Here is a 27,370-nt window from a genome sequence, read left to right as displayed (position 1 = left end):
GAATTCCGGGCTACTTTCGGGGTCTTTTGGTCATTATCGCATGTCCATAAAATAAATCACATAATCGAATGTTTATAACCTATAATTACACAATGATGCCGATAATGACGCTGAAAATGACAGCTTCTGGTGCTAGAAACGGCCGCCTTTCAGTATCCTACACCAAGGTAAGCCTTGGCCCTTCGCTTATAGGTTTGGAAATACCGCCCTTCTCTATAGGCTGGTGTTAATAAAGCTACAAAGGCTCCATGGGGATTGACAAGGTCTACAACATAGTCTAGTCGTATACTACGTATAACGAAAAGCATCACCATCGACCAAGGCAACCAATAATAGCGAGAAAGGTTATAACCTAGGTAGTGATGAATACGCCATTCACTCCATATTCGGCATGTTTAGCCAACAAGGGCCCCGGAAACCCAAGGGACCTTACTCAAAACTTGCCGTTTTGGGCGTCGACACGAGATCCGAGATTATTGAAAATATAGTCCCCATGCTATTTCGCTTGCGCTAATAGCAGCGTCAATCAACCACTATCGTCCCTGGCTTCCAAGGTTCATCGCCACTTACCCCTTTCAGCCTCAGATATACCATATTGGGAATGGAAGCGAGATTAGTCTCGCCTTATCTTTGCTAAAGTTCCAAGTTTGCCCCTTTCCCCGCAAAACAAATCTTGGGACCCGCAAATCTTCTTCTTACATTGCACAGAATTGATAAATGTAGGATACTATCGTATATATAAGGAGGCTTGGTGCTGTCCTACATATGAAATCAAATTCATAAGATCCTAATTGTTCTCGCATTGGGAAATTTCATGATACCATCCAGAGAGAAAGGAGACATTCCTAACCTGTGAAATTCCTGGAGGTATCATCTATCGCTTAAGTCAATAGACCTATCTATATCTTTCTCTTGACGTGACTTCCACAACCTTCGAGCCTAAATAACCCACAACGACAACATGGCCAAGTCCGTTCCTCTTAACACAGAGAAGAAGATCACCGACGACCAGTCGATGACAGTAGAAGACTCCGACCCCATAGCTGGCACTATGGATGACCTTAACCTTGAACGTATGCCAAATCCACTTTATTCTGGCGGAATGGACTATTTTCCCTCTTTTATAATCAGCAGTGCACTGACATCACCTACTAGAGATGGGCTACGTGCCTCAGATGAAACGAGAGTTTAGTCTGATACAATTGATCGGAAGTGCATATACTCTGACCAACTCATGGCTGGGGGTAGCTGGAGCATTTACCACTGGAATCACCGCAGCGGGCTCTGCCGGAATCATTTACGGTCTGATCCTGATGTTTATCCTCAACATCTTCGTCGGAATTTCGTTGAGTGAATTAATCAGCGCGATGCCCAATTCAGGAGGGCAATACTATTGGACAATGAGACTTGCACCGCGGAAATATGCCCGGTCTTTTGCCTATATTACAGGTGTGTGCAATTTATTTGCCGCCTATTGTACGACAGCTAGTACATCAATCGCTATCAGTATGCTTATCTTTGGATCTGTTAAACTGGCTGTACCGACCTTGTGAGTTTGAACTTCTTTCTTTTTCCCACAAAGTCCAATACCCTCGCACTCCGTAACTATGGTCTAACAAATTGACCAGTGTACTTTCTGCGTGGCGTGTTTATCTTGGAGCTGTTGCTCTCAACCTTACCGCCGGCCTGGTGAATATATGGGAGAAGGCTGTTACCAAGAGCGTTCTTGTAGGACTTTACGTCAGTATTCTGAGCTGTGTTCTCATCACGATTGTCCTTCCAGCAACTGCAGTTGGTCACACTGATGCCAAATTCATATTCGGCACCTTAAATCGAAGCAATGGCTGGTCTTCCGACGGCATGGCATTTATTGTGGGGTTAATTAACGCTAATTACTCATTCGCTGTCCTTGATAGTGCGGCACATCTCGCAGAGGAAACGCCAGATCCTGCACGAAATGTGCCCAAGGCAATCATGATGACAGTCATTATAGGATTTTTGACTGCCTTTCCATTTGCATGTGTCTTAATGTACTGCCTAACCGACTTTGAGAGTGTCGTCAGTACTCCGACAGGTGTTCCCATTCTTCAGCTTTTCTACGTTGCGTATGGGTACCGCCAGTCAGCGGCATTAGCAACCATGGCGTTTGTGACCATCTCTTATGTCTGTTCTCTCTTTCCACAACATGCCTATCAAGCTCGAATGTGCTGGGCTTTCTCTCGGGATAATGGGATGCCCTTTTCAAAATACTGGTCGCATATTGATCCTTCAACACACGTTCCACTCCGAGCTCACCTACTTTCTGTGAGCCTAGTGTTTGCTATTGGGCTCATTTACATTGCATCTAGTACTGCTTTCAATAGGTAAGGGGTTGAAACGCTTCTGTTTGATTTTAGAACTAACTGATTCAATAGTCTGATAACTGGCGTCATTGTATTCCCATACCTGACGTATCTGGCCCCAATGATCTGCTCAATCTGGAGAGGAGAAAATCAACCTCGTGGACCTTTCAATCTTGGAACCATAGGCCTGATTTCCAAAGTGATAACGGTGGTCTTCTGCCTTTTCACGGTCATGATGTATTCGTTCCCATTCGTGATGCCCGTCACCCCATCAAGTATGTTTTCCACTTATGTCTTGCAAGCATACTAAACTGACTCTCTTTCAAGACATGAATTATATCACAGTTATCTATGGTATAGCTCTAGGATATGGATTGATTGATTGGTTCTCGCGAGCGCGACACCAGTTCAAAGTCCACAAGGATGGGCCTGTGTCGAACGAGTTAGGTGAAACCTCGAATTAGTTTGAATGTGAATGCTCAATTTTTGTCTTCTTGAAATTTGATTAGGTCTGATGCACAATATGGGAAGGGCATCCAAGCAAAGAACAAAGTCCTATTTTGTAAATGACCTCGCAGTTTGCAAATATATTCCAGAGGACACACCAAGTTAAATCACGGAGCGTCTTTTGGTACACTTAATTATAAAAATATATCAACACAGTATTATATCCATAATTGACGGCATCTAATTTTACCAAGAGATATCTTCCGCCAATAGGCTGCGATTCTGGCAAGAAAATACTATCACGAGGCCAGCCTGCATACGCGTGCGTACTTCAGGGACTTTACCCTAATTGTCGGCCTCTTGCATCAGAAATACCTCGAAAGGTTGTAGATTTCATGAATGCGCCATGGTGGTTTGCCAGAACTTGCATTGATTTAGATATACAAGAATAATTTTCTTTTTTTACATGAGACACCGTGATTATTCTTCTTCAACCCTTTTGATGATTCAAATTGTTTACACACTGAGCCAACAGTTCGATATTTCGAGTTCATTCATATATACAAAAGTAGGTTCTCCAGCTTCTCCATTCAACAAACGAAAGCTCATAGCTTACTAGGAATAGGTGTTTCTCCAGGCTTCGGGACTTCAGTCAGATATTCCTGTACATATTTCGCCACCTGCTGGCCAAGGCCAAAGCTGAAGGTGTAACCACCAGCTTCCTGTCCATATGCATGTATAACCTTCTGTCCATGGAGCACTTGCTTCTCAACTCGAACACCACCGTTTTGGCGCTCGATAATGGGGAACACACCCACATGGTCCGTAATAATGTCGTAGTCGGCGGGGTTGGATGAAGGGAACACATCTGGCTGGTTATTGTGCTGGCGCTTCAGAATCTAAAATTTCATATGTAAGTATGTGACCTCCGACCATAATCAAAAAGGCAAAACTAACCTCTTTGCGCTGGTCTTCATAAGAAGCGAAATCCGTGTCACCAAGGGTTTTAATTCCACCCATATAGATCGTGCCATCTCCACGTGCGAATGCCGTAGAATAGTATCCATCTGGGCCACGACGGATATAGCATCGGTTGTATCCATCCTTGCGGAGCCTGATGTTCTGTTGTCGCACGGGAGTGATGCGCGTCTCCTCAACATCAAGCAGCTTCATAGCACCGAACCCAGTGGCGTTGATCAGAACGTCGTGTCCCATACCTCTCAAATCCCGCAAGGACTTGACATAGGTACGCTGGAACTTCACGCCCTGCTTCTCTAGGTGCTGTCGGAACCAGGGAAGGAATGTAGGAGGTGTAATGACGAGAGTCTGGAAGACCATGCCGAATTTGGCGCCTTTCGGAAGTTCCGAGGAAGGCAGGAAGCGGAAGCCAGGAACTTTCCCTTGATACCATACTTTCGCTGGATCTCCGTTGTCCATGATCTCGGTCATTTCAATCTGCCGGATGCCAGATTCGGGGTATCGCTCTGCAATTCGCCAGAGCTCCGCAAAGGAGTTCAACTGCATCTCCTGCTCCCATGGAGTTGAATCGTGAACGCCTAACCAGATAGCACCGGCCCACTGACTGACATAACGCTGGTCCAACGCATCGCCGGGCAAGAAGTCACCTAGGATTGTAATCTCAGCATTTTTGGGTAATTGACTTGCAATTCCCATGCCGGTAATTCTATTATATTAATTAGCATGCTTTCAGTTATAACGAGGCAGTAGATCATACCCAGCGCCCAAGATTGTTATTTTCGACATTTTGGTAAGGTCGTGTTGTCTGGAGAGAATCAAGTATTCGTGAGTTAGAAATGGTCTCGTCAGGTTCTAGGCTGGCTTTTATCAGAGAGGAGTTGCGCCTTAGATCGTGCAGTAGACCTTAGTAAATAGGGAAAGAGACCCACATAAGGTGGACGCTCTCCGGATTACGGAGTAATACCTACAGTATTACCAATTCCCTAGAGCGTTCTGATTATCTTTTCCGAAGCAAGAATCAGGTGGTGCTAAACGAAATGGGGATAGCTTTACTTTCAGCTACGGTTATTTTATTCTCGCGGTAGGTGGGTTGAGACGCCGGCGCGAGCGGGGATACGAGTGCCTCTTTCGTACCTATATTGCTTACCCTATTGGGAATATACGCGGGCTGAGTGGATCTACTGTTTGATATTGGTTCCCGCGGCGTATCCCTCGGCAAATGTCCTATTCGGGGTGTAGGTAGAATGATTGCTTACTGTATTTGTTAGGAATGTGTCTTTACTAACATTCATCTGGACGGCTGATTCAATGAGTACATCAGCAAGCAGAATAACAAATAGGCTTAATGGGCTCAGCGTGCAGCATAGGTAGTTGTTCATTTCCTAATTTGATTTCAAAGCGAAGTAGGAAAATGGGGCCCGGGTCAATTAGATTGGTGCTAAGGAAGCCTGCGGAGTAGTTATATTCCTTTGGTTTACATTGATATAATAGAACATTGCTCCTCGGAAATATAATTCATTCTAACAACTATTGACCCATCTTTACACAGTACCGGATTACCCCGAACTCCATACTATTGAATCCTTGCTAATGAGCAAAGAACTTCCCAGGATAGCCAGAAATCAATATTTGCATCATGCCCTGCGGTCAAGGAAACGATACCGGTTCTTCAGAACCCAATACCGTCCCCTACGGCTCTTGGGAATCTTTCCCCGAGCAACCATTTCCCATGTATGCAGGAACAAAGTCGATCATCTACAGGTCCGCCGATGGGAAAGTGGTCGTGGGAATGTTGCGTGAGAAGGGGAAAGACACACTAGTATGGCCTGTTGATGAATTCCTTTTTGTCACTCAAGGAACAATCCATATCGAAGTGCACGGCGGCGAGTCATTTACACTCGGCAAGGGTGACTTGATGGTGATGAAAAAGGGTCAGACAATCACGTTTGACTGTAGCGAAGACTTTGCAAATGTTGCGGTCTTCATGGACCTGGAGGACAAGGTCACGCTGGTATGAGCCGTAGACCAATATCTCTAGTAATCAAGCGAAGACTCCTTTATGTGTCCATATATTGCCCATTTTGCGTAACCTTCGAGGGTTCGAACCGACCTTCTCCGAGGCAGTATCTTGTAAGAAGTTTACCTAGCCAATTCGCAGACGCCACTGCTTGGCTAGCATAAGATCTAGCCAGGTCATTTCTACCCCAGAGTCGTGTAAATTCCATAGCTCTTGGAGCAGTTCGATTACCCAGAGCGTTGGTGGGATGCGGTTCGTAGAGTAGACAGCCTGAAGCTGCTCTATCACCCGCTCACGCAGCTCAGTGTCGGTCGATTCTAGTTCGGCACCAGCACTCAGCAATGGGAGTGTGTGCAAATTTATATACGGCGAGTTAATCGGTGTTATGAACAACATTTCCAGAGTCCGCAACGCCAGCGTTCGGATGGGACACTTGCTACCCGCTTCTTCGCTGTCCGTATTAACCTCCAATGCAAAATGGACTGTCCGGCCACATAGACGATAAAGCATGAGAAGGCCGTGGTTGCGGAAGGCCTCGGCCAGTAAGTATGCAATTGGGTTCTCTTCAGCCGAAGTGTAGGAGTTCAGTTCGGCCTCGAAAGTTGTCTCGCGTACGAAGTCCCGCGGCATACCGTCGGTAATTGAGCGACAATATCGACCCAGTTGCCCGAGCAAAAAGTAAAGATCAATGGAGTGAGATGTGATGGTGTGAAAGCGCGAGCGTGCGGTTGTAACATACGCAGCCAGTCGACTACGAGAGTCTTGGGGGTGATCTGATACGTCTAGGCAAAAGGAACAGGCCATATCCCAATAAACATAGAAACCCATTGAGAGATGCACCAAATCATCGTCCATTGTGGCCTGTTGCTCTAAGGTCATGTCGACAGAAGCCTGGGCGGCTAGTAGGTGTTCCCGCCCATAGTCGGTGGGCTGAGTAGTGATCCAGGAGGACGACATACCCAACATGAGGATGATGAGGAAACAGAGAGGCGAGCCTGCATTTTGGGACTGCAGTTCCTGGCGAAGACTTCGTAAAGCCTTGCTCCGTTCCTCTAGACTCACAGTCATTTGAGAGGGCTGGAAGTGTTGTTCATGAGCGGCGCTCACGCACTGGATAATGTAGACCAGCGAACTCGACGCAGACAAGTACTTGACAATGGGAAAGGACATCGGATTTCGGTCCCGGTCAAGACTCATAATTTGAGACATGCGCTCAAACCAGTACTGAAGCAGGCGCAAGTTCATATGTGCATCAGAGTTGATTGGCTGTGTAATCTGCGACAGGGGGTCCGCTGTCCCTAGGCACCAGACCTCCGGCTGCCATTGAGAGGCCGGAAGGACGGGTTGGCAGATGGAGCCTCGGCGACGACATCGTAAACAAACTGGAAAGGTCTCGTCGCACTTCACACGCCTTTGGCGGCAGCCTCGACAACCCGATCGAGTGCGAGTATGAGTTGGCTTGGACTCAGTTTTATCCGGTGAGGCTGTGCTTGTCCCATTCTGGTCCGGGTGATAGGTGCGCTGGGGCGCGAAGCGCACTCGGAAAGAAGGCATCAGGACGATCTGTGGAAGAAAGAGCCTGGAAGCAAGAGCAAATAGACAACACAGAAACAGGAGCAAAATGTTAAGGTGAAAAAAGTCCAAGGAGATAACAAGGAGGTCTGGGGCCGAATACGGCGTTTGTCATATCTTGCCCTAAAGGGGTTTAGATAAGATAGCCCCGCATACGCGGGGGAGATTGTGACCTTGGAAATAATTAAAGAAAATATCTACGGAGTATAGATTCTAGTCCGAGTACCGAGACTCGGGGAGATATCAGAACCCACTTGTTGGGGTCGATGCTTACTCCATAGATACCTAGATAGATCAGCCATTGGGAAAAAAACGGAGTGCGGGGTTGCGCGCGCATACCAATCTCAGACATTACCCGAACGTTTATCTACCCAACTAACTTTCTCCGGCTATCCTAGCGCCCTTTACGCGATCTGCATGTCACGTATTGTTTGACAATACATGAGAAGTCAAATTCCTGGGGAAGTGGAATAGCCTTCTATGGAGTATGTGCTCGTGTTCCCCCCTATACGATTTTATATATACAAAATGTCACCCTCTTTCTAAAAGTCTTGTCACATACTTGACTAATTCATTCACCTTCACTTCTGTTACTATCAACTCCTGCGAATTACTGTCAAAGAGGCATTCTGATGGGACAATTACCAAATTCCAATTGCACCATGTCCCAAAAGATGGAAAACAAGGAGGAAGAGAAAGATACACAGGTCGATGACTTTTCCACCGGGGATTCCTTCGATATGCAGCGTTAGTACCACATTTACCTAGAACTTGACATTGTTCTGATGAATCTGGACTCCATTGTACAGATATTGGCAGCAGTCGAGGTCGACGGAAGTTCAGTTCCTTGCAACTGATTGGGTCAGCGTACACGGTCACCAATTCCTGGTTAGGAGTAGCCGGTGCTTTCACAACAGGAATCACAGCTGCAGGATCGGCTAGTATAATCTACGGCCTATTGCTGATGTTTACGATCAACCTGTTCGTTGGCATTGCCCTCAGTGAGTTGATCAGTGCAATGCCAAATTCTGGTGGTCAATACTATTGGGTAATGCGCTTGGCTCCTAAGCGATATGCACGCGGTTTCTCTTATATGACTGGCATTTGCAATCTCTGTGCCGCCTACTGTGTCACCACGAGCTCTTCAATTGCCGTGAGTTCCTGGATCTTTGGTAGTGCGAAGCTTGCATACCCTGACCTGTACGTACAGCGCTTTTGCCGCTACCGTTTTCAAGCGGCGGCTAACACCGTCTATTCACAGTGCTGTGAATGCATGGCGAATCTATTTAGGAGCAATGGGGTTGAATATAATAGCGGCTATCGTCAACCTCTGGCAGCATGTGGTCTCGCGTAGCGTTTCAATTGGTCTGTGGCTTAGCTTGTTTGCTTGCATATCTCTTACGATTGCATTACCTACAGCTTCGCGCGAAAAGACTGAGTTAAAGTTCATCTTTGCCTCGCTGCAGAACAATAGTGGCTGGTCATCTGATACTATGGCCTTCATAGTTGGCTTGATCAATCCCAACTTTGCCTTTGCTGCTCTTGACAGTGCTACTCACCTGGCTGAAGAGACTCCTGACCCAGCACGGAACGTCCCAAAGGCGATTATATTTACAGTGGTGATTGGATTTCTTACTAGTTTTCCTTTCGCTTGCATGTTGATGTACACTCTCACGGATCTCACCGCTGTTATTAACACACCAACCGGAGTGCCACTTCTAGAGCTTTTTCGCATTGCCTTTCAAAGCGACTCCGCCGCTCTCGCCACTATCTCTGTCGTCGCAGTGACCTATTTCTTCTCACTCCTCCCCCAGCAAGCTTATCAATCTCGTCTTTGTTGGGCACTCTCCCGCGACCATGGACTTCCTTTCTCACGTTACTGGTCTCAAATCCACCCCACTTCACATGTACCACTCCATGCGCATCTGGTTTCTGTTTGTATTATCTTCATACTTGGCTTGCTATATATCGTCTCCACAACCGCGTTTAGCAGGTAGTATCTCGTTTACTTTCGGTATTGGTATGCCTAGCTAACTGGTTTACCTAGTCTCATTACCGGTGTTATCACATTCTCTTACTTGACATATCTGGCACCCTGCATCTTTTCCCTTCTACGCGGTGAAGAGCAACCCAGAGGACCGTTCAATGTTGGGTGGCTTGGAAATTTAGCGAAGATAATCACCGTGATCTGGTGCTTGTTTGCGATTATCATGTACTCGTTCCCTTATCAGTTGCCGGTGACTACGTCCAGTGAGTATTCCAGAGTCCCTAGCCTTTTACAAGCTACTTTGTTAACGCTGATAATTCTCAGATATGAACTATATCACTGCGATCTACGGCGTTGTGCTCATATTTGGAATAATGGATTGGCTGTTTCGCGCACGCTTCGAATTTGCCTTTGATTCCGGTGGTGTCGACCACACTCGGTGAAGGGTCTGCTGACTTGTGGTATAAATCGGCTTAGACGTCGAGGGTGTGATTCTTGACCAATAGATGGGCCCCAAAAGATAGATATATTATCTAAATTAAAATTAGCATTAATTTGATTTTTTGAGTTGCGAATATGTAGTTACCTACCTAGGTACTCATTTCTTTTTCCTAAAAGGGTGGTAACGAAGGAAACCTTGGAAAGGTACTCCGTATGGAGCACATCGGTAAATATGATTGGTGTTTGGAATGTGGGGAACATTACAAGGTTTGATTTGCACAGGGGTCGTGGAGTGGCAGAAAGAAGGGCGGTAAGGCACGTGAAATACAAGTATTATTGATACATGTATTGACAGGTCGAAGTAGCCTCTCCAGATATCCCAAGGTCCAGCGTGTTTTCTGCTGGGAAAAATGTTATTGCAGGAGAACTCGGAAGACTGCCTAGAAGTGGAGAGCGAGCCCAGAGCCAATCAAAACATTACACCAATAATACCAATAATACCAATAATACCATGAAAGGTCCAGAACGGCCAGATTGGCCTATGGCGTGTGGATGCGCGCTTGAGCTTCGGATCCCACATGGGTCCTCTCGCCAAATCGCTCAATCGGGTAAGAAGCAACCAGAGACAGTCCACCACCCCAGATATGGTTTGGTATGGATAAAAAAAAAGAAATTGGAGAACTTCAACGTTTTGTTCAATGGCATGATACTTTGCTGTTTGACTTCACAAATTACTTAAACCCTTACCCCCGATTTCAAACCTTCAATCTGGCAACCATTGTTCATCGCTCTTTAGTTCTCGAAGGAGCTCTCTCTCTCACTCTCATTATGAATTCTTCCACCCTACCCACGATCGTGGAGGATCTACCTACCAGCAGACGTCAATTTGACTATATCATTGTTGGCGGAGGCACGGCTGGGTGTGTCATTGCCGACAGACTCGCCGAGAGCTTGCCCAATGCCACCATTCTCATGATTGAAGGAGGCGAAAGCGAGCTGGGAAAGGAGGAAATTCTCAACCTCAATGGCGCGGCTGATCTTTGGGGTTCCGAAGAGTACGATTATGGATACCGTTCTGTTCCACAGCCCTATGGTACGAATAATCCCCCAACATGAATGGAGAAAAATGTCAACTGGTGAGTAACACGCTTGAGCAACTATAGGAAACAGCAGTATCATCCATTCCCGCGCGAAGATGTTGGGTGGTTGTTCTAGCCACAATGGCGCGATCTCATTTGCTCCACTAGCATATGATTGCAAGAGATGGCAAGATATGGGTGCGGAGGGCTGGACACATGCAGAAATGTTGCGTCTGGTGCGCAAGCTCCGCAACAATATCATTCCGGTCGATGAACGCCATCGCAGTCAGGTAGTCAAGGACTGGTTGAAAACTTGCTCCGAATTGTTTGGGGTGCCCCACATCGAGGATTTCAACCGTGAGATAGAAGAGCGCGGCAATCTCACCGAGGGATGTGGTTTTCTCAGTATCGCCTACACACCGGAGAATAATCACCGGAGCAGCGCGAGCGTCGCTTACATCCACCCAATTCTTCGCGGCGAGATCAAGCGGCCAAACCTGACCATCCTACAGAACACATGGGTTTCGCGAATCCTGTTCCAAGGAACCACTGCTACAGGCGTTATCGCAACAACCAAAGCTGGACATGAGTACTCGCTCGTGGCAAGATCTGAAATCGTGCTGTGTGCCGGGGCTATCGATACTCCACGTCTGATGCTGCTTTCTGGCCTTGGCCCGCGTCAACAGTTGGCCGCCCATCAAATACCCCTTGTCCACGATATACCCGGTGTTGGAGAGAACCTGCAAGACCATGCCGAGACAATGTATATGTGGGAGTTGAAGGAGGCTGTCCCTCCCGAGCAGATCGCCATGGGCGCCGAAGGCGTCATGGTGTTACGTCGTGAGGAGAGGAACGCTCGCGGTGATGATAACAGCATTATGGACACTCTCTTCCACATGTTCACCGTTCCCTTTGACACCTATACCAAGCCTATGGGTTATGACACTCCCAAGAACGCCTTCTGCATCATTCCGTATACCCCTCGACCTGCCTCGGTTGGCCGTCTATGGCTGAAGTCGGCCAATCCCAAAGATAAACCGATCCTTGACCAGCGCTATTTCAGTGATCAGGAGGGATATGACAAGGCTAGCAACCTTTTCATGCTAAAGGTGGCGCGCCGTATGGCCGAGGCCGAACCCTTCAAAAAGTATATCAAACGTGAAATTGCCCCTGGAGCTCACATTGTCTCCGACGAGGACCTTTGTGAATACGGTCGGAAGGTCCACAATACCGTCTACCACCCATGTGGCACTGCAAAGATGGGAAATGTTGAGACCGATCGCATGGCGGTTGTTGATCCGTCTCTTAAGGTTAGGGGAGTCAAACATCTTCGCGTTGCGGATGCCAGTGTATTCCCTTGCATGACTTCGATCAATCCTATGGTCACTGTCTTGGCGATTGGTGAACGAGCTGCAGAGCTCATCATCAAGGACGCTTGCCGAGCAGAGCGAGCAGTGCTCTGATTACTGTCCCGATTGGCACTTGTTCCATTTTATTGTGTACATATATGTGTTCAACCAAATTTTTTTTAGCCAGCTTCGACTTTGTGATAGATACATCCAGCAAGCGAAAATTAATCCCCACTATCTATGTCTGGCCAATTCATTTAGTTGTCCTTCTACAGTAGCATTATTACAACTTGAATATGAGGACCTGTGGGTTTGACGCCGAAAATGACCGCTTTTGTATCGGGGCAACGTATTCAAAGGAAACGATATACCAACGCAAGCTTAATTTCAAATTACTTTCCAATAAGTCAAATCTATCATTCGAGAATTCGATACTAATTTTATGAAATAGAACAGGCAAGCAGATATCCCTCATTCGGCGGCTAACGAGTGAAAGCTATTTAATTTGTTAACTATTAAGACAATTAATGACACCGAAGAGGATTTCGGTAGACAGCAGCTCCATTCTGATTAGTCAATAGACTCAACAGTTCCAGAATCTCTCTAGAGGGTAATACCAGAGGATACAAAAGAGCCGGGTTCTACGCCTTTATATAGGTAAGGCTAGATACGTCGAGTCAATAATTGGCTTTCAAGGAGATGACTAAATATACTATTCTCAATCGCAACAACGAAACTAAAATAGATACTATATACATCCACGAGAGCTAGGAATGGTAAACACTTGACTAAATTTCAAATCATCCGGCGCAGCAACCGGGTCCTCTTCTTAGACGTTTCCGATATTATTTTCTTGGATACTCGTGTTTTGGTAACCCCTACCTTGGGGTGCTTTGAGGCCCCTAAAGATCCAGAAACAGCGTCTCCTAGCCTGTATAGTTCGCTGTCCAAGCTAGACACATATCGAGTGACGCGAAGCCAATTATATAATAAATCTGTAGAATCATGTCCAAACAGGTCCTAGGCCTAGAGATGTAGGTCCGTAGTTGAGAAGCTGTGGCCACAAGGCCGTTGGTCCTAGGTCCCGTGATCTACTACAGTTGACCTAAGGCCAAGTACTGACGGCCGTACTCCCACTGCTGCCCATGTACCTTATTCTTTTACTTCCCTCTCTTCCTGCCACTTCGCATTGTTAAACATAACGGTAACTTTCATTTCCAAAAGTTCCAATATGGCAGGCTCGCTTGATCTGCTCTCTGTAGCTAGCCGCCTTCGCCTAGGAGTCCCATGCTCACTTGCTGACGAGCATCCTTGCCACGGCGGCTCACACCGCGTATTTGAAGTTATCTTTGAAGACTCCGTACGATAGGCTGCCCAAGTCAATACCGATTCCAATAATTGTAAAAACGAACTGCGAGCCGTTAGACAATTCCAGCATGTTAAACAGCAATGCGCAGAGATCAAAGCGCCAAACCTTTTTATGGAAGCAGAACACCCAGTACTGTACTCAGAATGGGTCAGTGGCAAGCCGCTAGCGATCTGGAATTTTCAAATCCCTCTAGTTAAACATCAGAGGCTTCTAGATAACCTCGCAGAATTTCTGTTGCAACTATAGACTACTCCTGTTCCTTCCGCCCTTGTTACAGAGAAAAATTGTCTATACTCAGTCTAGCTCACGAAAAGCCTAGACCGAGGTCTTCGAGGAACCCTCAATAGCACTGCTAGATAGGGCAATACTATCGACTATCTAATCATACAGTCGATAATCCCAAATTATGCTACTAAGTTTAATAAATACACTAGCATCGGCTTTACTCATAGGGATCTAAATGCGCACAATATTATAAGAAGCGACGACTTTCACTTAACAGGGTAGGCGAAAAAAATCGCTTCTCTACTATATAACCTCGTTCTAACAGACGGAATCAAACATTAGGTCATTAACTGGGATTGGATATCTATAGCACCGCTACTAGCCATTATTCACCACCCTTGATTTATAGCCGACATTCCTGGATAGAATAATGATAGTGTGGCAGAAGGCGAAAGCTTCACAGAAGACCGTCTTTACCTTAAGGATTCTATCAAGAAGAAAGAGCTTCCACAGCACCTGTCACTTATAGTGTCAACGTTACTAAATAACTCTAGAAAGAGACTGTTTTTCCAGTCAGCCTTCCACTTTAAAGACGTCCATGAGAGTTCTGTCAAGACGCACTATCCACGGACAGAAAAGAACATCAGGGCTGCGAGGTCACAGTTAGATACTATACTTCGTTTGTATCCTAAGTTAGAAGATACAGAGTATATACAGAAAGTCAAGAACCTACTCGGGAGAAGCGACGAAAAATGACGCCGGTAAAAGGAAGACCCTCTTTCAAATTGAAATAGTTCCTACTAGGACTTGGAAATGCTTCTCAGATTTAGATATGATAAAATACTACATAAATTACCTGACCCTTCGGACTAAGCTAGCTCTTCTCTTACGCCTCTAAGCTTTATCAAAAAACCGATAGCATTTTCTACGTGTCCGCTAAAGATAGCCGCAGCTTCCTAAGTGTCATACACTAGTACAAAGTATATTCGCCCCGATCCCTTAGTGCTGAAAACCCGGAACGTATTATCCGAGCAAGTACATTTCGTCTAAGACACGAAGCAGTTCTAGCGCACTTGTAAGAATCGGGAATTGTAGGTTACTAAATACATTTCCCAGTTGAAGCCGCCAGCGACTCCTGCTGATAAAAATACGTTATAGGATATGTAAGCATAGATAGGGGACAAGTGAGGAACAAGTTGAAGTCTAGTCCTGCCATTTGAGTTGGGTGTATTTTTCCTTAGGGGTCGCCCGTAAGGTTAATTGGCTGGCCCCTCTAACCTGGCGCAGAATATTTGGATAGCTCACCCAAATCGTGGGGCCGCTTTGGAGACAGGCCCTAGTTGCCGAGGCCATTTAAAAAATCTGGACGTAGACAGGATAAGGAGGGCTCCCGTAGCAGCTATGATTATGAATTTTCTATTTACAGAGAACTTCTCGATCTCAGCCGAGAAACCTATGTCTTAATTCAAGAACCAACCTTCCCTATACCAATCCCTCCACGATGCCTACTTCCCTCAAGCCACTCAGGTAGAACATTGCTCACACGCCCCAAACAAGCAGCCTCAACACATTGACCCAGCCCCCCAAACCGAATCTCCCGACCAGTCAATCCCTTCCCATAATGAGCATACTTCGCCGAGTTGGTCATGATAATCCGCGCCTCCTTAGGAATAATAGGCTCCTGAATCATGCACCAGCAACTATCCGTGATGATCTGTGCTCCGAATTCCTCCACGGCGGCGATCAATCCATCCCTGCAGGCTTGGGCGTATATCTCCCGATTGCACGTAACAACCAGTGCAGTAGAGGGGCTCTTAGTGCGTTTTCTAGTCAGATTGGCAAGCTTCGATATCTCCTCGTATGAAAAATGAGGATTACCGAGTGAAACCAGATCAATCGGCGTGTACTCCTCGTTTCCACTGAGATTGAACAGATGCCACTGCCTGGCTAGATCAGAGCGTGTGACATGAACTTTCGGGATCCCTCGCAAATGCGCATCAACATCGACGGTTTCTCGCGCTTCAACCGTAATCCCAGCAATATGGAACATCGGCGCACTGGACGTAGTAGCAAATGCCGCCCCAAACGCTTTCAAATCAGAAGTCGTAGCCAGCATCTTCTCAAGACCAGTAACAATCGGAATCCGATCCGCAGCAATATCACCCACGATATATCCCAAAAGCGGATAAAAGGCATCATCAGACCCTTCAACAGCATCACAATGAATCCAAACACTCGCCATCCGATGCTTGCTAAGATGACAGCCGGTATTCAACGACCGACCCGTCAAAGCAACGCACACATCCAGAAAGTCAGGACATTTAATCGTTCGCGCACCGAGAACACTATTCGCATACACAACCGCATTCGACTCTGCCCACATAATATTGTCGCCGAGACTAGGCGCGCTTTCTAATTGATACGGCGCACATGTGAAGCTTGCTTTCGCGCCTAGGTCTATGTATGTCTGTGCGAGTTGTTCTGATGGTTCGGCGATGGCAGGGTCAATACCTTGGACGCGCCATAGGCGTCTGTCTATCGAGATTGAGTTTAGGGTAGTTGGGATGCGGACTTTTGCGCCCCATGAGCGCAGCGTTTGTGCAAATTTAAGAACGGCTGGCCCTGTGTAGATACAGCAGTCTATGTGTGCTTGTTTTATGTCAATTAGGGAGGTGATGTTTTGGAGGAGGGCTGTGCGAAGGATTACGCGCATTGCGAACTGAGGGGCTTTGCCGTGGGCTCCATTTAACATTTCGCGATCCAGGGGGGTTAATGTTATTGGCGAGAAGTCGGGTTCCTTTGGAAAGTTTTGCTGAATCGGTGGTAAATTGGAATCAGATATTGATTCGTTTACTGGTTGGATATGATCCCCCACAATTCGGATCTTTTTGAGGTGCGAAATCGTCTCGAATGAGGTATCAGAGACCTGGAGAACGGGAATGGTCTTCTGGAACATCTCTTGGGCAACGATGACACCAAGGGTCAGGATTAACTCCTCCCGCTTGAAGATGAGCGCACGGGGGTTGCTCCCGCTCATGAATAATTCGAGGATCACGGCGCTCCCTGAACATGATCCTCGTCCACCTGGTATTGCTACCACTTTGCCTTTTATACAGCTCCCTGCTAGGGGGTGGTGGCTGTCTATCACGATTCCGGTTAAGGGGCTCACTCCTCCCCAAAAGCTGAGGGCGATGTTGCTCGCGAGGACTTCTCCTTCTGCAAAGCCGAGGGAGGACAGCGGATGCCCGGAGAGGGCTTGATGATGCCTCTCCATTGGCAAGATGGGGGGGTAGCTTGAGTCAAGTGGAAGCATGAGATGGAATTGAGTTGGGTTTTCAATTTCTACTGGGATTTATTCACAAGATCCAAGATGTGTAGTTACACAAATGAGGGGTGAAAGAAACTTGATAGAGTCGGCTAACGGTCCCGACAACGGCAGGAGACTCCGGCTCCCCGCAGCCCCACGTTATCTCCTTTCCAATATAACTCTCCCTCCCCTACCCTCTGGTCACTACATTCCCAGTATCCTAACAGATGGAAATGGCACAAATATAGACAAAACAAAATTATTTTTGCCTGCATCGCCTGATCCCTTATTATGACATCATGTCCTAGCATTTTCAGCCCCCAAAATTCTAACTCAAGATGGTTAGATCCCTGAGACTGACCCCTCGGTGAGACAGACATCTCATGTCTGTAACTTTTGAGAATATTCACTCCGAAACTCTTCAAACCTGTTCTCAAGATTTCATACCTCAAACCTCCTACTCCAACATGGTCCACACCTTCTATGACGGAACCATCGTGGTGGCCGAACAAATCCTAGTCTCCCTGTCCCACTTTCTCCAACAAGCCGAGAAACGCCCCAATGCTACCGATCTGCTCAATGCACGTCTCTCTGAGGATATGTATCCAGTGACCGACCAAGTGCGCATCGCAACCCAATTCTCTGAAAACCTGGTCGCCCGACTGACCGGCCGGGAGCCGGTAACCACTGAAGGCAAACCCACCACATATGCTGAATGCTACGAGCGGATTGAGAAGGTGCAAAAAGCGCTCAAAGAGGCCGACAGGGATGTTGTCAACCAGCACGCTGATAAGCTTAAGCCCACCCAATTGGGCCCGGACCGGGTGGCGGAACTTAGCGGTGCTATCTATGCCCACACCATTCTCTTGCCGAATATTTACTTCCATCTCGTGACCACGTATGGAATTTTCCGGAAGGAGGGAGTGCCGCTGGGTAAGCTGGACTATTATGTCGGGTTCACTTCTCAACTACTCGCTTGAGGATATACTTAGTACAACTAGTTGTCCATGCAGTAACATTGAATTTGTTGAAATTTAACATGGTTACGGCATGTACCTAGTCTCGCGACACACAGATGATGGCTTGAAGCCGATTGGTACTGTATCGCTTATGAGGGGGATTCCGCCAGATTCGGGTTATCTTGCCCCGGATATCGGGTTTGCTGTGTTACCCGAAGAAGGGCGGAAGGGGTATGCGACCGAGGCGGCAAAGGGAATTTAACCGAATAGAGCCCTAATCAATTGAACTAGGGTGAGAATAGATTTGTTACAAGTTTCCATAGATTCCCATAACTTATCGATATGCGAATATGATAAGATGTATAGCGCAGGTATATGCATGGGAATCCGTAACCGAGAGACGGACAACGTACAGAAATCTGAAATGGCTTGTTTACGATACGTGCTTCACGCCTGACTGAAGCTTAGCTACAGAGTAGATATTGAGGTTATTTGAATGAACAATTAGTATTCAAGTTCTGCTTGTGCATGTGGCATCGCCCCGGAAGTCTTTTCGGATGACTACAGGCATATTCTAGCTACATGAGAGTGCACATCTGACGACCAGCAGGTGATGACTTCTCGAGCAATGAAGCGTCGACTTCCGCATTTGTAGAAACGTGAGCATCGTTTCTCTTGATAGCATCCTCCGTTAAAGATTTGACGCCTGCCACCGAGTCGTCACTAGTTCCTGCTGCATGAGACGTCTCTGAGTCGGGCAAGGTTACCACTGTCATAGAATCCATGCGCGTTTGAGCTTCCGAAACACCAGACCCATCTTGCACGCTGCTACACAACTGAGATGGTTTCTCTTCTATTGCTGGCTGTGGAGGTAAAATCCGTTTGTCACTACTGTCTGTCTGGACGGAGCGAGTAGACTCAGATGAGTAGCTTTGCGCCATGGGTATTCCACCACTATCAGACTCAGAATAGACAGAGTACGATCTTTCCCGCCTTGGTCGACCAAAATGGCTCGAGGGCTGGGGCGTCGGAATACCGGGACCTGGCCATTCTGCAAGCCTCTGCATCAAAACCTGGACGATTTCATCGGCCAGTTCCCGCAAAGGCGGAGGATAGAAATCTGATGTGGAGTCTCTTTCATCAATTTCACTATAGCTATCGTATGTTCTGTAAGAGTCTCGGCTCATTGTTGAACCACTCGAGGTATGTCTGCTGTCGGTGCGGCCACTGCTTTCAGTCTCCAAGCTGGTATATGAAAGATTCCCGGGTGGAGATGGCACATGTGGAGGGATCTTCGGCCGCAGGAATTCACTTTCTGACTCAGTGGTGGTGGAGTCATCAGTCATACGAGACCCAAATGGAGAGTCGCGTCTAGAGTGCTGGGATACCCGTGGGCTTCCAGGCAATTGTTCGTGTTGTTCCTCTGTAAATTGTTCTCTTGTTACCGTCTGATGCCTCAAAGCATGGCGGGTAAACTGACGCCGTGATCGTGGTCTTGTTGTAGTATGTGCCCCCGCCGACTGTTTTTGGCCTGCTGGTTCTTCTCCGGTCTTCTGCGTTCTCTCGACTGATGTGTCACTCATCTGCCTCCTATGCCTCTCCATGCCGTGGCTGATGCTCTTCTCAACCAATTTGTCAACGGCTTCATTTTCCAGCCCCAGGTCTCGCAACATCTTCCGCTTAGCTAAATCCGTAACCGCTTCCATCCTTTGTAGCATTTTCTCCATTACCCGACTCTCGAACTCCTCACTCTGTCTAGCCCTTGTCTCTCTCATATTCTCTTCGATCTCCCTCTCCCTTTTTATCTTAGTCCGTAGCTCGTCCTCGAGGCGTTTGGCCTGCACCGCAGCAAGTCGCTCTCGGTCAATTTCCGCACGTTGCTTGGCATGTAGCTCTTCCCTCGCTTTCTTTTCGGCCTCGACTTTGATCAATTCGGCCTTTATTTTAGCCTCTTCCTGTTCACGGTCTATGGCCTCGAGCCGCTTCAGGACATCCTCTTCGGTCTGCTTCCGAATTCGCGCCTCAAAATCCTTCTGCTCATCTGCCAGTTTAGTCTTATGTTCGATAGCCTTCATAATCTCGAGCTGGGCTTCAACTCTAATTTTGTCGACATCCAGAACGGTAGTATCCGGTGGTTCTCGAGGAGAATAAGGTGATTGAGGAGGAAGATAAGGAAGGTCCATGTGCGAGTATGGCCATATTGGGGGCTGAAAGGGCTGCTGATACTGCGCAAAAGGGTTATCGTAAGAATAGAAAGGACCAGGCTGTCCGTATTGCGGATTTTGATATTGCGGAGGATTCTGATATTGCGGAGGATTCTGATATTGCGGAGGATTTCGATAATAGTACGAGGGATTATGATATTGCGGGGAATTCTGAAGTTGCGGGGAATTCTGAATTTGCGGGGAATCCTGAAATGGCCGATCTTTTTGATTCGAATTTCTGTGTGGATAAGCTCGGCGCGCTGGCGATATCCGTGGACGATTTGATGGGCGTGGGTGCAAGTTGGGAACACTCGGTCTGACAGTAAACGGTTCCGGATAGTTCACGCGATGGGACGGGTACGCTGTACTGGATAGCCCTGGCAGTGGTTCATAGTCGTATCCTCGGGGCGGCTCAGCAACGTGGCGATAGTCATATTGAACGCGGCCTCTTGGCATCACAGGCATAGCATATTCTACGTGAGGTCTTGACGGTCTCGAGAGCCTGACCTGAGGCAAATTAGGCTTCACTTCGACCTGTTTAGGAGTCGCTTCTCTCGGCACAGATTGACCAACGGCTGATAGATCAGAATTCCGAGGACTAGAAGGTCCAGTCCGGTGCTTTGAAGGAGGCCATATAGAGTCCGTGCTATCGTCCGATTCCTCATTGATTGGGCTCCTGTGGGGGCTGGAATTCGAGCTTGTAACGTCTGACACCGCCGTTGCGGTGTAGTGCTGGGGTTTTTCGTGTCGCGTTGTATCGTGGGACATATCGACGTGAAGTGTTCGCGGGGACCGGGAATGACTTCTTTCTGGAATGATGATACTAGCAGGCGGATTAGAGCGGGGATATCAGGTTCTCACGAAGTTCTTAACAGAATAGTGCCAAACTATGCTTGATTCGTAAGGGGTATAGATCAAATTCCTTCCCTTTTTATCAACCTCTACCTTTCAATCTCAGGAATATTTTTTCAGGAATCGTGACCACCCGGCAAGAGCCTCAATATGGAGTTTCATGGTGAGTAAGAAGCGAGGCATAAGGGGTAGGTGGGTAACTCAGCTTTGGCTTTGATGGCTTAGCGAATGGCTAGTGTGCCTGGATGTGATTAATGCAGCTTCTTGCATAGCCTAGCGCCGACCTGGGCGTCAGCTGAAAAAGACAGCCACGGACTGTGTGCTCCAAATGCGGGGCATTAATTTCTCATCAACCCTTCAGTGTGGAATAAATAACCTGTGTTGCTGCGCGCTTGGCTTTCATGAACAATATCGTTAGATTTCAAACGACAAACTTTAGAAATGTCCTCACTAGACCAAGGCTTAGTGAGACCATTTATCACAGCAGATAACAAATCGTCTGGAAACCAGTTCATTGCTGATGGCCATGGCGACCAAAACGTGGCTTTTGGTAATAGCCATCAAACCAATGACTACAGCGATCGTCGTAATATCACGAGTAGGTTGAGCCTTTTATCCCCCTATTTTGCATCTGTCAGTTTGCTTCAATTAGTTGCTAACAATCAGCATAGTCGTGACCTCCGATTTAGGCATGCCATCGATATGGCAATCAGTCAACGGAACAAGTCAACCAACCCGTATGATGATAAATCTTGGTAGTAAAGAGCGCTGCGACTGTCTCTGTTCTAACTATTGTCCAAGGGTCTGCCATAGTTGACTGGTTCATGCGTTCGCTAGGCCAAAGTCTCCCAGATGCTCACCACCGTCACAGTGAGCTATACAGCCAAGTGACACCCGGCACGGGTGAATGGGTTCTAGAAAGTGACCAATTTCAGACGTGGGAGGATCCATCAAACTCAACATGCATTCTACTAATGCATGGAATATGTAATTGACCGCCCTTTTCATGTTTCTCGCACTAGCTGACGAGTATATCATTCGAAGTGGGAGCTGGAAAATCAGTGCTTGTGTACGCAACCTCCGTCTCAAAACAATGGCAACGTGTGAGAATTCGCATCTTATAGCTAAGCCCTTTTAGGTCTATTATTATAAAATCGATCCAAAGGAAAATCAATTCCCAGCCTAACATTGCCTGTATCTACTTCCACTTCAAAGATGGAGATGACACTTTATCACCGGCACATCTCTGGGCGACCTTATTGGAGCAGCTCTTGCCGCGTGATGGCCAGGGATCCATTGCACCAAGGCTAAAGTCAAAGTTCAGGGATTCGTTTCAGGGCTCGAGACTTCTTTCTTCCAGTGAGTATTGGGACATATTCAAAGCTCAGGCAGATATGTTCAAGACAGTCTATTTAATACTTGACGCCCCCGACAGCTACCTCGGCGACAACGTGCAAGCTTGGCAGGGCATGTGGGATGCCCTGGCGAAGCTACCATCCAATATCAAGCTTCTTTTTACCTCTAGGCTTAGCTCGCCGACCCGCAGGCTCAAAATCGACTCCAAAATGGCTATCACGCCGAGGGTTGCAGATATAAAAACTTATGTAACGGACCGAATCAAGAGGGATACGAACCTGAATCAAGTACTGGCAAAGACCCACGAGAGAGAACCCGTGAGGAAAAGAGTTACCAGTCTCGCCTCAGAAAGCGGCATGTTAGTATAGCTATCCTTTTGCTCTTTCAATGTTAGGTGGCTCAACTTCACGTTACCCAGGCTGACAGAGCTGCCCTATATTATGATACTTAGGTTCCTTTTAGCCAGGCTGCATTTAGACAACCTCAGCAAGCATTCCGGTACCTTGGCTAGCATCAAAAACGCACTGTCCCATCTTCCCACTGATTCAAACGCTGTGTTTGAGTCCTCGGCGCTCCAAATGACCAAGTACAAGCCATTCGAGAACAAATTAGCTAAACATGTCCTTACCTGGGTCGCCCATGCAAAAGTCGGCCTCACCATCAGTCAGGTGCAAGACAGCTTTGCCATGCAGCAGCACAGCAAAGGGGAAAGCTACTACGATTCCATACCCTCCAAGGACTTGGTGATCTCCGTGAGCGCTGGACTAATAGTTGAGGACTCGAAAAATGGTACATTGCGCCTGGTCCACGAATCCGCACGACAAAATCTTCGCAGACACGACATTATACCTCAAAATGCCGACTTGACAATGGCCAAGACATGCCTAACTTGCCTTCTAATTGATGGAACAGAGGATGAGAAGCAAAGCCCACTTTTGGCATATGCTGCAAACCACTGGATATCGCACCTTGACCAGGATTGTCAAAACGCCGACGCGGAAGCCAGAAATTTGATAAAGAGGTTCTTTAGGAACAGCACCAAGCTCGCGCGAGCGTTCAACACCATGCAAGCCGATCCAGGATCTGGGTTAGACGGCATAACGGAACTTCATGCCGCTGTCTATTTTAATCTCCGTTTCTACACCAAGTACCTTATCAAGGCACGTTTTGATGTTAATGCGCGATGCTCCAATGGGCAAACCGCTCTACACTGGGCTGTCAAGCTTGGTCGATATCGTCTTTTAAAGGATCTCATCCGCAATTCGGCAGACACAAACATACGTGATAAGACCAAACACACACCACTTCACATTGCTCTCAAAGGGCCAGTGGCAGACACCATTCCCATCGTACAGAGACTGGTTGATGGAGGCGTCAAGCTCGACCTACCAGGTCCACAGGGATTGACAGCGCTATCATGGGCTATACGGTACGGACCTACGGCTGTTGCGGAGATATTGCTGAAAAGCCAGGTTAATTTGAACAGCGAAATTAGCCCGGGGTGGACTTCTCTGAGAGAACTGTTTTGTCACGACCACTCAACCGCAGAGCCACCAGGTACTTCAGCCTATACATGGAACTCGTTAAAAACTGCCGTCCAGGATCATGTCAGTTACCTCATTCATGTCGTGCTTGGTCTAGGCGTTGACCTCAATCGCCCAACGAGCCATGGGTGGCTGCCTCTAACACATGCAATCACTACCAATAGCCTATCAAGAGTGAGGGCCCTCTTGAAGAGAGACCCATCGCCGGCCGACGCGAACAAGCGTGATGAAGGGCGAAACTGGTCACCGCTCCGATGGGCTATCTTCCGTAAAAACCCAGCTATCGTCAAAGTATTGGGCGAACACGGAGCAGACATGAACGAGAAGAATGACGATGGGTGGATGCCTCTAATCCAGGCTGTCGAGGACCAAAGCGAGGACATTGTCCAGGTGCTGTTGAAAATGGGTACGCGGCCAGAGACTCTAGACCAACAGAATCGGCCCGCGCTGCTCCATGCTGTTCAGAGCCGCAACAAGAATATTATATGGCTCTTGGCTACCAGCGACTCTGAGTCAAATATTTGTCTCCATAGCAAAATGCTACTTGAGGTAGCTTTGGCGAACGATGATTATTCCATTGCTTGGCTGCTATGTGAAAATGGAGCTGACCCCAATGCAACGGATGGGCATATGACGTTGCTGCATAGGGCTTCTCGCAGTGGGCGTCTCAGAGACGTCAGCTTCCTTCTTAGCTGGGGTGCCGACGACAGCCGTCTAGACAATGAAGGGTTTACTGCTCTTCACCGTGCTGTGCTAGGAAACTTCGATACAATCGTTGCAGAGCTTGTGTCGCGGATATCGAGCCAAGAATACCTCAATATACGCGATCCAAATGGAAACACAGCACTTGTACTCGCAATCCTCAAGGGAAATAAACCAATGGTGCAGACGCTACTCTATTCCCAGGCCTCGTGCGAGATAGCAGACTCCCAAGGCGTGACGGCACTACATCACGTTGTGGGACTTGGATTGGACGAATTTCTGCGGCTGATGGTGCATAGGGTTAGCAATATCAATCTTCCAGACAAGAAAGGATATTCAGCATTGCACCACGCCGTAAGAAGCGACAAAAGCAACGCTCAGACTATAAGCATCCTCGTGGCTGGTGGGGCTGACCTGAATGCGAAGACAAACGACAACGAGACACCTTTGAGATTAGCAAGGCGCCTGAAGAAGGAAGCATTTGTGAGCCAGTTGCAAAGCTTGAAGGAATCTTCGAGAAGTCGAGCTAAGAAAGACTAGGCATATGGATAAGATGCACATATAAAGACAGCTGGAGCGATAGAATTATCAGATATGAGCGTCAAAGTACAAAATAACATTTAAACACACATGCAATTTTCCCCAGGGCTGATATAATGATTAATCAGTCTTCAAATTCATACAAAAGGACTCAGTTGTGGGAAAAATTAAAAACACCGCCAAAAGACGTCCCATTGATTTGTGTGGCTTTGTCGCTGGCGATATTTTGGTTGCCAACTCCGGTGTAGACATACTGCTTGTTCGATCCTGCACGCCCAAAGCCCACGGCCTCTTCATGATCTTCCTGTCGTATCGGTTCTTTTTTCTGTTTTATTTCCGCCACCAAACCTTCAACCTGCGCCCTGGTCGCCGCTTTGACGGCGTGATTCGCAGTCAGCACCTGCAGGTCCTCCATTATCCCACTAATGAGCTTGTCCACGGAGCTCGCCTTGGACTTCGCTTTCATCGCTATGAGACCCCTCGTCCACTGCGAAACACCCGGCGGTTGAACTATGGCCTGGAAGGCATCGTGGAGCGCGGTCGCTCGCCCCGTGGAAGCGTCAAGAACCTGCTTCAGCGCGGCTTGGGACGCCGCAGACGAGGGATCGGCATCGAGATTTTCTCGCACCAGGGTGAGACTCTCTTGAATGAGAGGGAGGCGCGCGGCGCTGTCGCGAAACGAACTTGGCAAGCCGGGTCCGCTCTCGAGGGCTTTATAAATTGTCACGGAGGCATCAATGAGGGTGATGACACCGGATATGAGACCTATGATCTCGATACCTGACATTCCGGCTACCCAGTTTCAGTTTCAGGTAAATGGTGAGATTAGACAAAATGTGAAATGAATGATATGCTCTGAGGATACTGCTTTTGAATTAGCGGCTGAACTCGCGGGAAGAAGATCATGGTGCGGAGCGGCACGCCCGTCTGACCCCAGCTGAGCGTTGGGCGTCTTACTGCATTACTTGGCCATTCAGAGCTGCATGGGTGACGTGTCTGCACGCCACTACGGCTAGCAATTGGGTATAATTTCTGGCGCCCGGGATCTCTTATGGCTCAGCCTCTCTCTGGCCTGTCATGACCTCGGCGTCGCCTTGTGACCACCCTTCCGTCTGCCAATGGCGACGCCGATTCCTGTTATGTCCTCTACATCTTATATATCTTGATAGAGAGTATCGGAATTGAGAAATTTGCTTGACTGGCCCGTTCAAGTTCGTCAAGCAATTTCAATTTCACCCAGATTGCCACTCATCCCGAGATCAACATTAAAACCATCGCGATGCCAGGCCCCGAAATTACCAAGGCCCACGCTCTCAGGCAAACCCGCAAAACACTCTCCGCCCTCAAGGCTGCTGCCGAGTTTTGTGGTACGGTTATCGGAGCCACCGATCTGCCTCAGGCCTTCTCAGTGGTCGCTCAACGGCTCCCTCTCAGCGTTGACATATTTACCTCGGTGGACACCTACCTCAACTGTGTCAGTGAAGAAAAAGACAACCAGGAGTTGAAGGACACATACCCCGTTATCAGGGAGGCTGCTGATGCCTGCTCTCACCACATCGAAAGTCTCGAAGTTCTCTTCGAGACAGTCGCGCAGAGTGACAAGGATACCCAAGACAAGTTGACGAGCTACCGCGAAGCAGTACAGTATAATGGCGGTAAACTGGTAGAAAAAGTTATGCTTGACCTGCTGAAAGACACTACCCTTGTGTGCGTGGAGCCCTTCGCAACGCAGGAGCAGATTCAAGAGCTGCAGGCGGCGTTGCAGGAGGTACAAGCACTCTCGCCGTCGCTGAAGGATGCCCTTGGGGCAGGCGTTGTAATGAACCACAGTGGTTCAGGAAATCAATTCTACCATGGCGGCAAGGGGCACCAGAATATTTGCTCTGGCGGATTCCAAGTTACGGGAGATAACCACAATGCTCATTATACCTATACGGGGAAGACAACCGAGGGCGCTATGGCCTAAGAAATCTCAGAATCATACTAATTATATGGTTCCTCAATGTAATCTTGTGGGGGAATACCCGGTATATTGCGCAAAGATTTCAGGTGAGATCAGTCTGAGAATCAAGAGTTAATTGTCGTGTACATTCGTCAATT

The 27,370-nt window shown here is 47.7% G+C and overlaps 12 protein-coding genes across 12 annotated transcripts; 7 read left to right on the top strand and 5 right to left on the bottom strand.

The window, feature by feature from the left end:
• Positions 1–961: 961 nt before the first annotated feature.
• Positions 962–2,806, top strand: PGRI_057380 (Amino acid/polyamine transporter I; the record flags this gene model as incomplete). Its single annotated transcript, XM_040793451.1, has 5 exons — positions 962–1,073; positions 1,156–1,549; positions 1,629–2,363; positions 2,415–2,617; positions 2,670–2,806. 5 exons carry the CDS (start codon positions 962–964, stop codon positions 2,804–2,806), a joined length of 1,581 nt encoding a protein of 526 aa, XP_040648306.1.
• A 588-nt stretch (positions 2,807–3,394) lies between these two features.
• Positions 3,395–4,553, bottom strand: PGRI_057370 (FAD-dependent oxidoreductase; the record flags this gene model as incomplete). Its single annotated transcript, XM_040793450.1, has 3 exons — positions 3,395–3,688; positions 3,747–4,473; positions 4,525–4,553. The coding sequence occupies 3 exons, from the start codon at positions 4,551–4,553 to the stop codon at positions 3,395–3,397; spliced, it is 1,050 nt and encodes a 349-aa protein (XP_040648305.1).
• Positions 4,554–5,403: 850 nt separating this feature from the next.
• PGRI_057360 (uncharacterized protein) lies at positions 5,404–5,784 on the top strand (the record flags this gene model as incomplete). Its single annotated transcript, XM_040793449.1, has 1 exon — positions 5,404–5,784. One exon carries the CDS (start codon positions 5,404–5,406, stop codon positions 5,782–5,784), a length of 381 nt encoding a protein of 126 aa, XP_040648304.1.
• Positions 5,785–5,910: 126 nt separating this feature from the next.
• PGRI_057350 (Zn(II)2Cys6 transcription factor) lies at positions 5,911–7,338 on the bottom strand (the record flags this gene model as incomplete). The annotated part of the gene is made up of 1 exon (XM_040793448.1): positions 5,911–7,338. The coding sequence occupies one exon, from the start codon at positions 7,336–7,338 to the stop codon at positions 5,911–5,913; it is 1,428 nt and encodes a 475-aa protein (XP_040648303.1).
• A 680-nt stretch (positions 7,339–8,018) lies between these two features.
• PGRI_057340 (Amino acid/polyamine transporter I) lies at positions 8,019–9,786 on the top strand (the record flags this gene model as incomplete). Its single annotated transcript, XM_040793447.1, has 5 exons — positions 8,019–8,103; positions 8,166–8,556; positions 8,618–9,349; positions 9,404–9,606; positions 9,668–9,786. The coding sequence occupies 5 exons, from the start codon at positions 8,019–8,021 to the stop codon at positions 9,784–9,786; spliced, it is 1,530 nt and encodes a 509-aa protein (XP_040648302.1).
• An 826-nt stretch (positions 9,787–10,612) lies between these two features.
• Positions 10,613–12,326, top strand: PGRI_057330 (GMC family oxidoreductase; the record flags this gene model as incomplete). Its single annotated transcript, XM_040793446.1, has 2 exons — positions 10,613–10,877; positions 10,948–12,326. The coding sequence occupies 2 exons, from the start codon at positions 10,613–10,615 to the stop codon at positions 12,324–12,326; spliced, it is 1,644 nt and encodes a 547-aa protein (XP_040648301.1).
• Positions 12,327–15,271: 2,945 nt separating this feature from the next.
• On the bottom strand, positions 15,272–17,080 carry PGRI_057320 (Aconitase/3-isopropylmalate dehydratase large subunit, alpha/beta/alpha, subdomain 1/3; the record flags this gene model as incomplete). Its single annotated transcript, XM_040793445.1, has 1 exon — positions 15,272–17,080. One exon carries the CDS (start codon positions 17,078–17,080, stop codon positions 15,272–15,274), a length of 1,809 nt encoding a protein of 602 aa, XP_040648300.1.
• Positions 17,081–17,580: 500 nt separating this feature from the next.
• Positions 17,581–18,334, top strand: PGRI_057310 (uncharacterized protein; the record flags this gene model as incomplete). The annotated part of the gene is made up of 2 exons (XM_040793444.1): positions 17,581–18,046; positions 18,174–18,334. 2 exons carry the CDS (start codon positions 17,581–17,583, stop codon positions 18,332–18,334), a joined length of 627 nt encoding a protein of 208 aa, XP_040648299.1.
• Positions 18,335–18,650: 316 nt separating this feature from the next.
• PGRI_057300 (uncharacterized protein) lies at positions 18,651–20,255 on the bottom strand (the record flags this gene model as incomplete). The annotated part of the gene is made up of 1 exon (XM_040793443.1): positions 18,651–20,255. One exon carries the CDS (start codon positions 20,253–20,255, stop codon positions 18,651–18,653), a length of 1,605 nt encoding a protein of 534 aa, XP_040648298.1.
• A 2,267-nt stretch (positions 20,256–22,522) lies between these two features.
• Positions 22,523–25,270, top strand: PGRI_057290 (ankyrin repeat domain-containing protein; the record flags this gene model as incomplete). The annotated part of the gene is made up of 2 exons (XM_040793442.1): positions 22,523–22,842; positions 22,903–25,270. 2 exons carry the CDS (start codon positions 22,523–22,525, stop codon positions 25,268–25,270), a joined length of 2,688 nt encoding a protein of 895 aa, XP_040648297.1.
• A 151-nt stretch (positions 25,271–25,421) lies between these two features.
• PGRI_057280 (uncharacterized protein) lies at positions 25,422–26,057 on the bottom strand (the record flags this gene model as incomplete). The annotated part of the gene is made up of 1 exon (XM_040793441.1): positions 25,422–26,057. The coding sequence occupies one exon, from the start codon at positions 26,055–26,057 to the stop codon at positions 25,422–25,424; it is 636 nt and encodes a 211-aa protein (XP_040648296.1).
• A 492-nt stretch (positions 26,058–26,549) lies between these two features.
• On the top strand, positions 26,550–27,236 carry PGRI_057270 (uncharacterized protein; the record flags this gene model as incomplete). Its single annotated transcript, XM_040793440.1, has 1 exon — positions 26,550–27,236. The coding sequence occupies one exon, from the start codon at positions 26,550–26,552 to the stop codon at positions 27,234–27,236; it is 687 nt and encodes a 228-aa protein (XP_040648295.1).
• Between the last annotated feature and the right edge of the window lie 134 nt (positions 27,237–27,370).

This window comes from Penicillium griseofulvum (assembly GCF_001561935.1).
Source record: "Penicillium griseofulvum strain PG3 chromosome Unknown contig_95, whole genome shotgun sequence".
Classification (NCBI taxonomy): domain Eukaryota; kingdom Fungi; phylum Ascomycota; class Eurotiomycetes; order Eurotiales; family Aspergillaceae; genus Penicillium; species Penicillium griseofulvum.
This window is presented reverse-complemented; position numbering and strand designations above follow the sequence as displayed.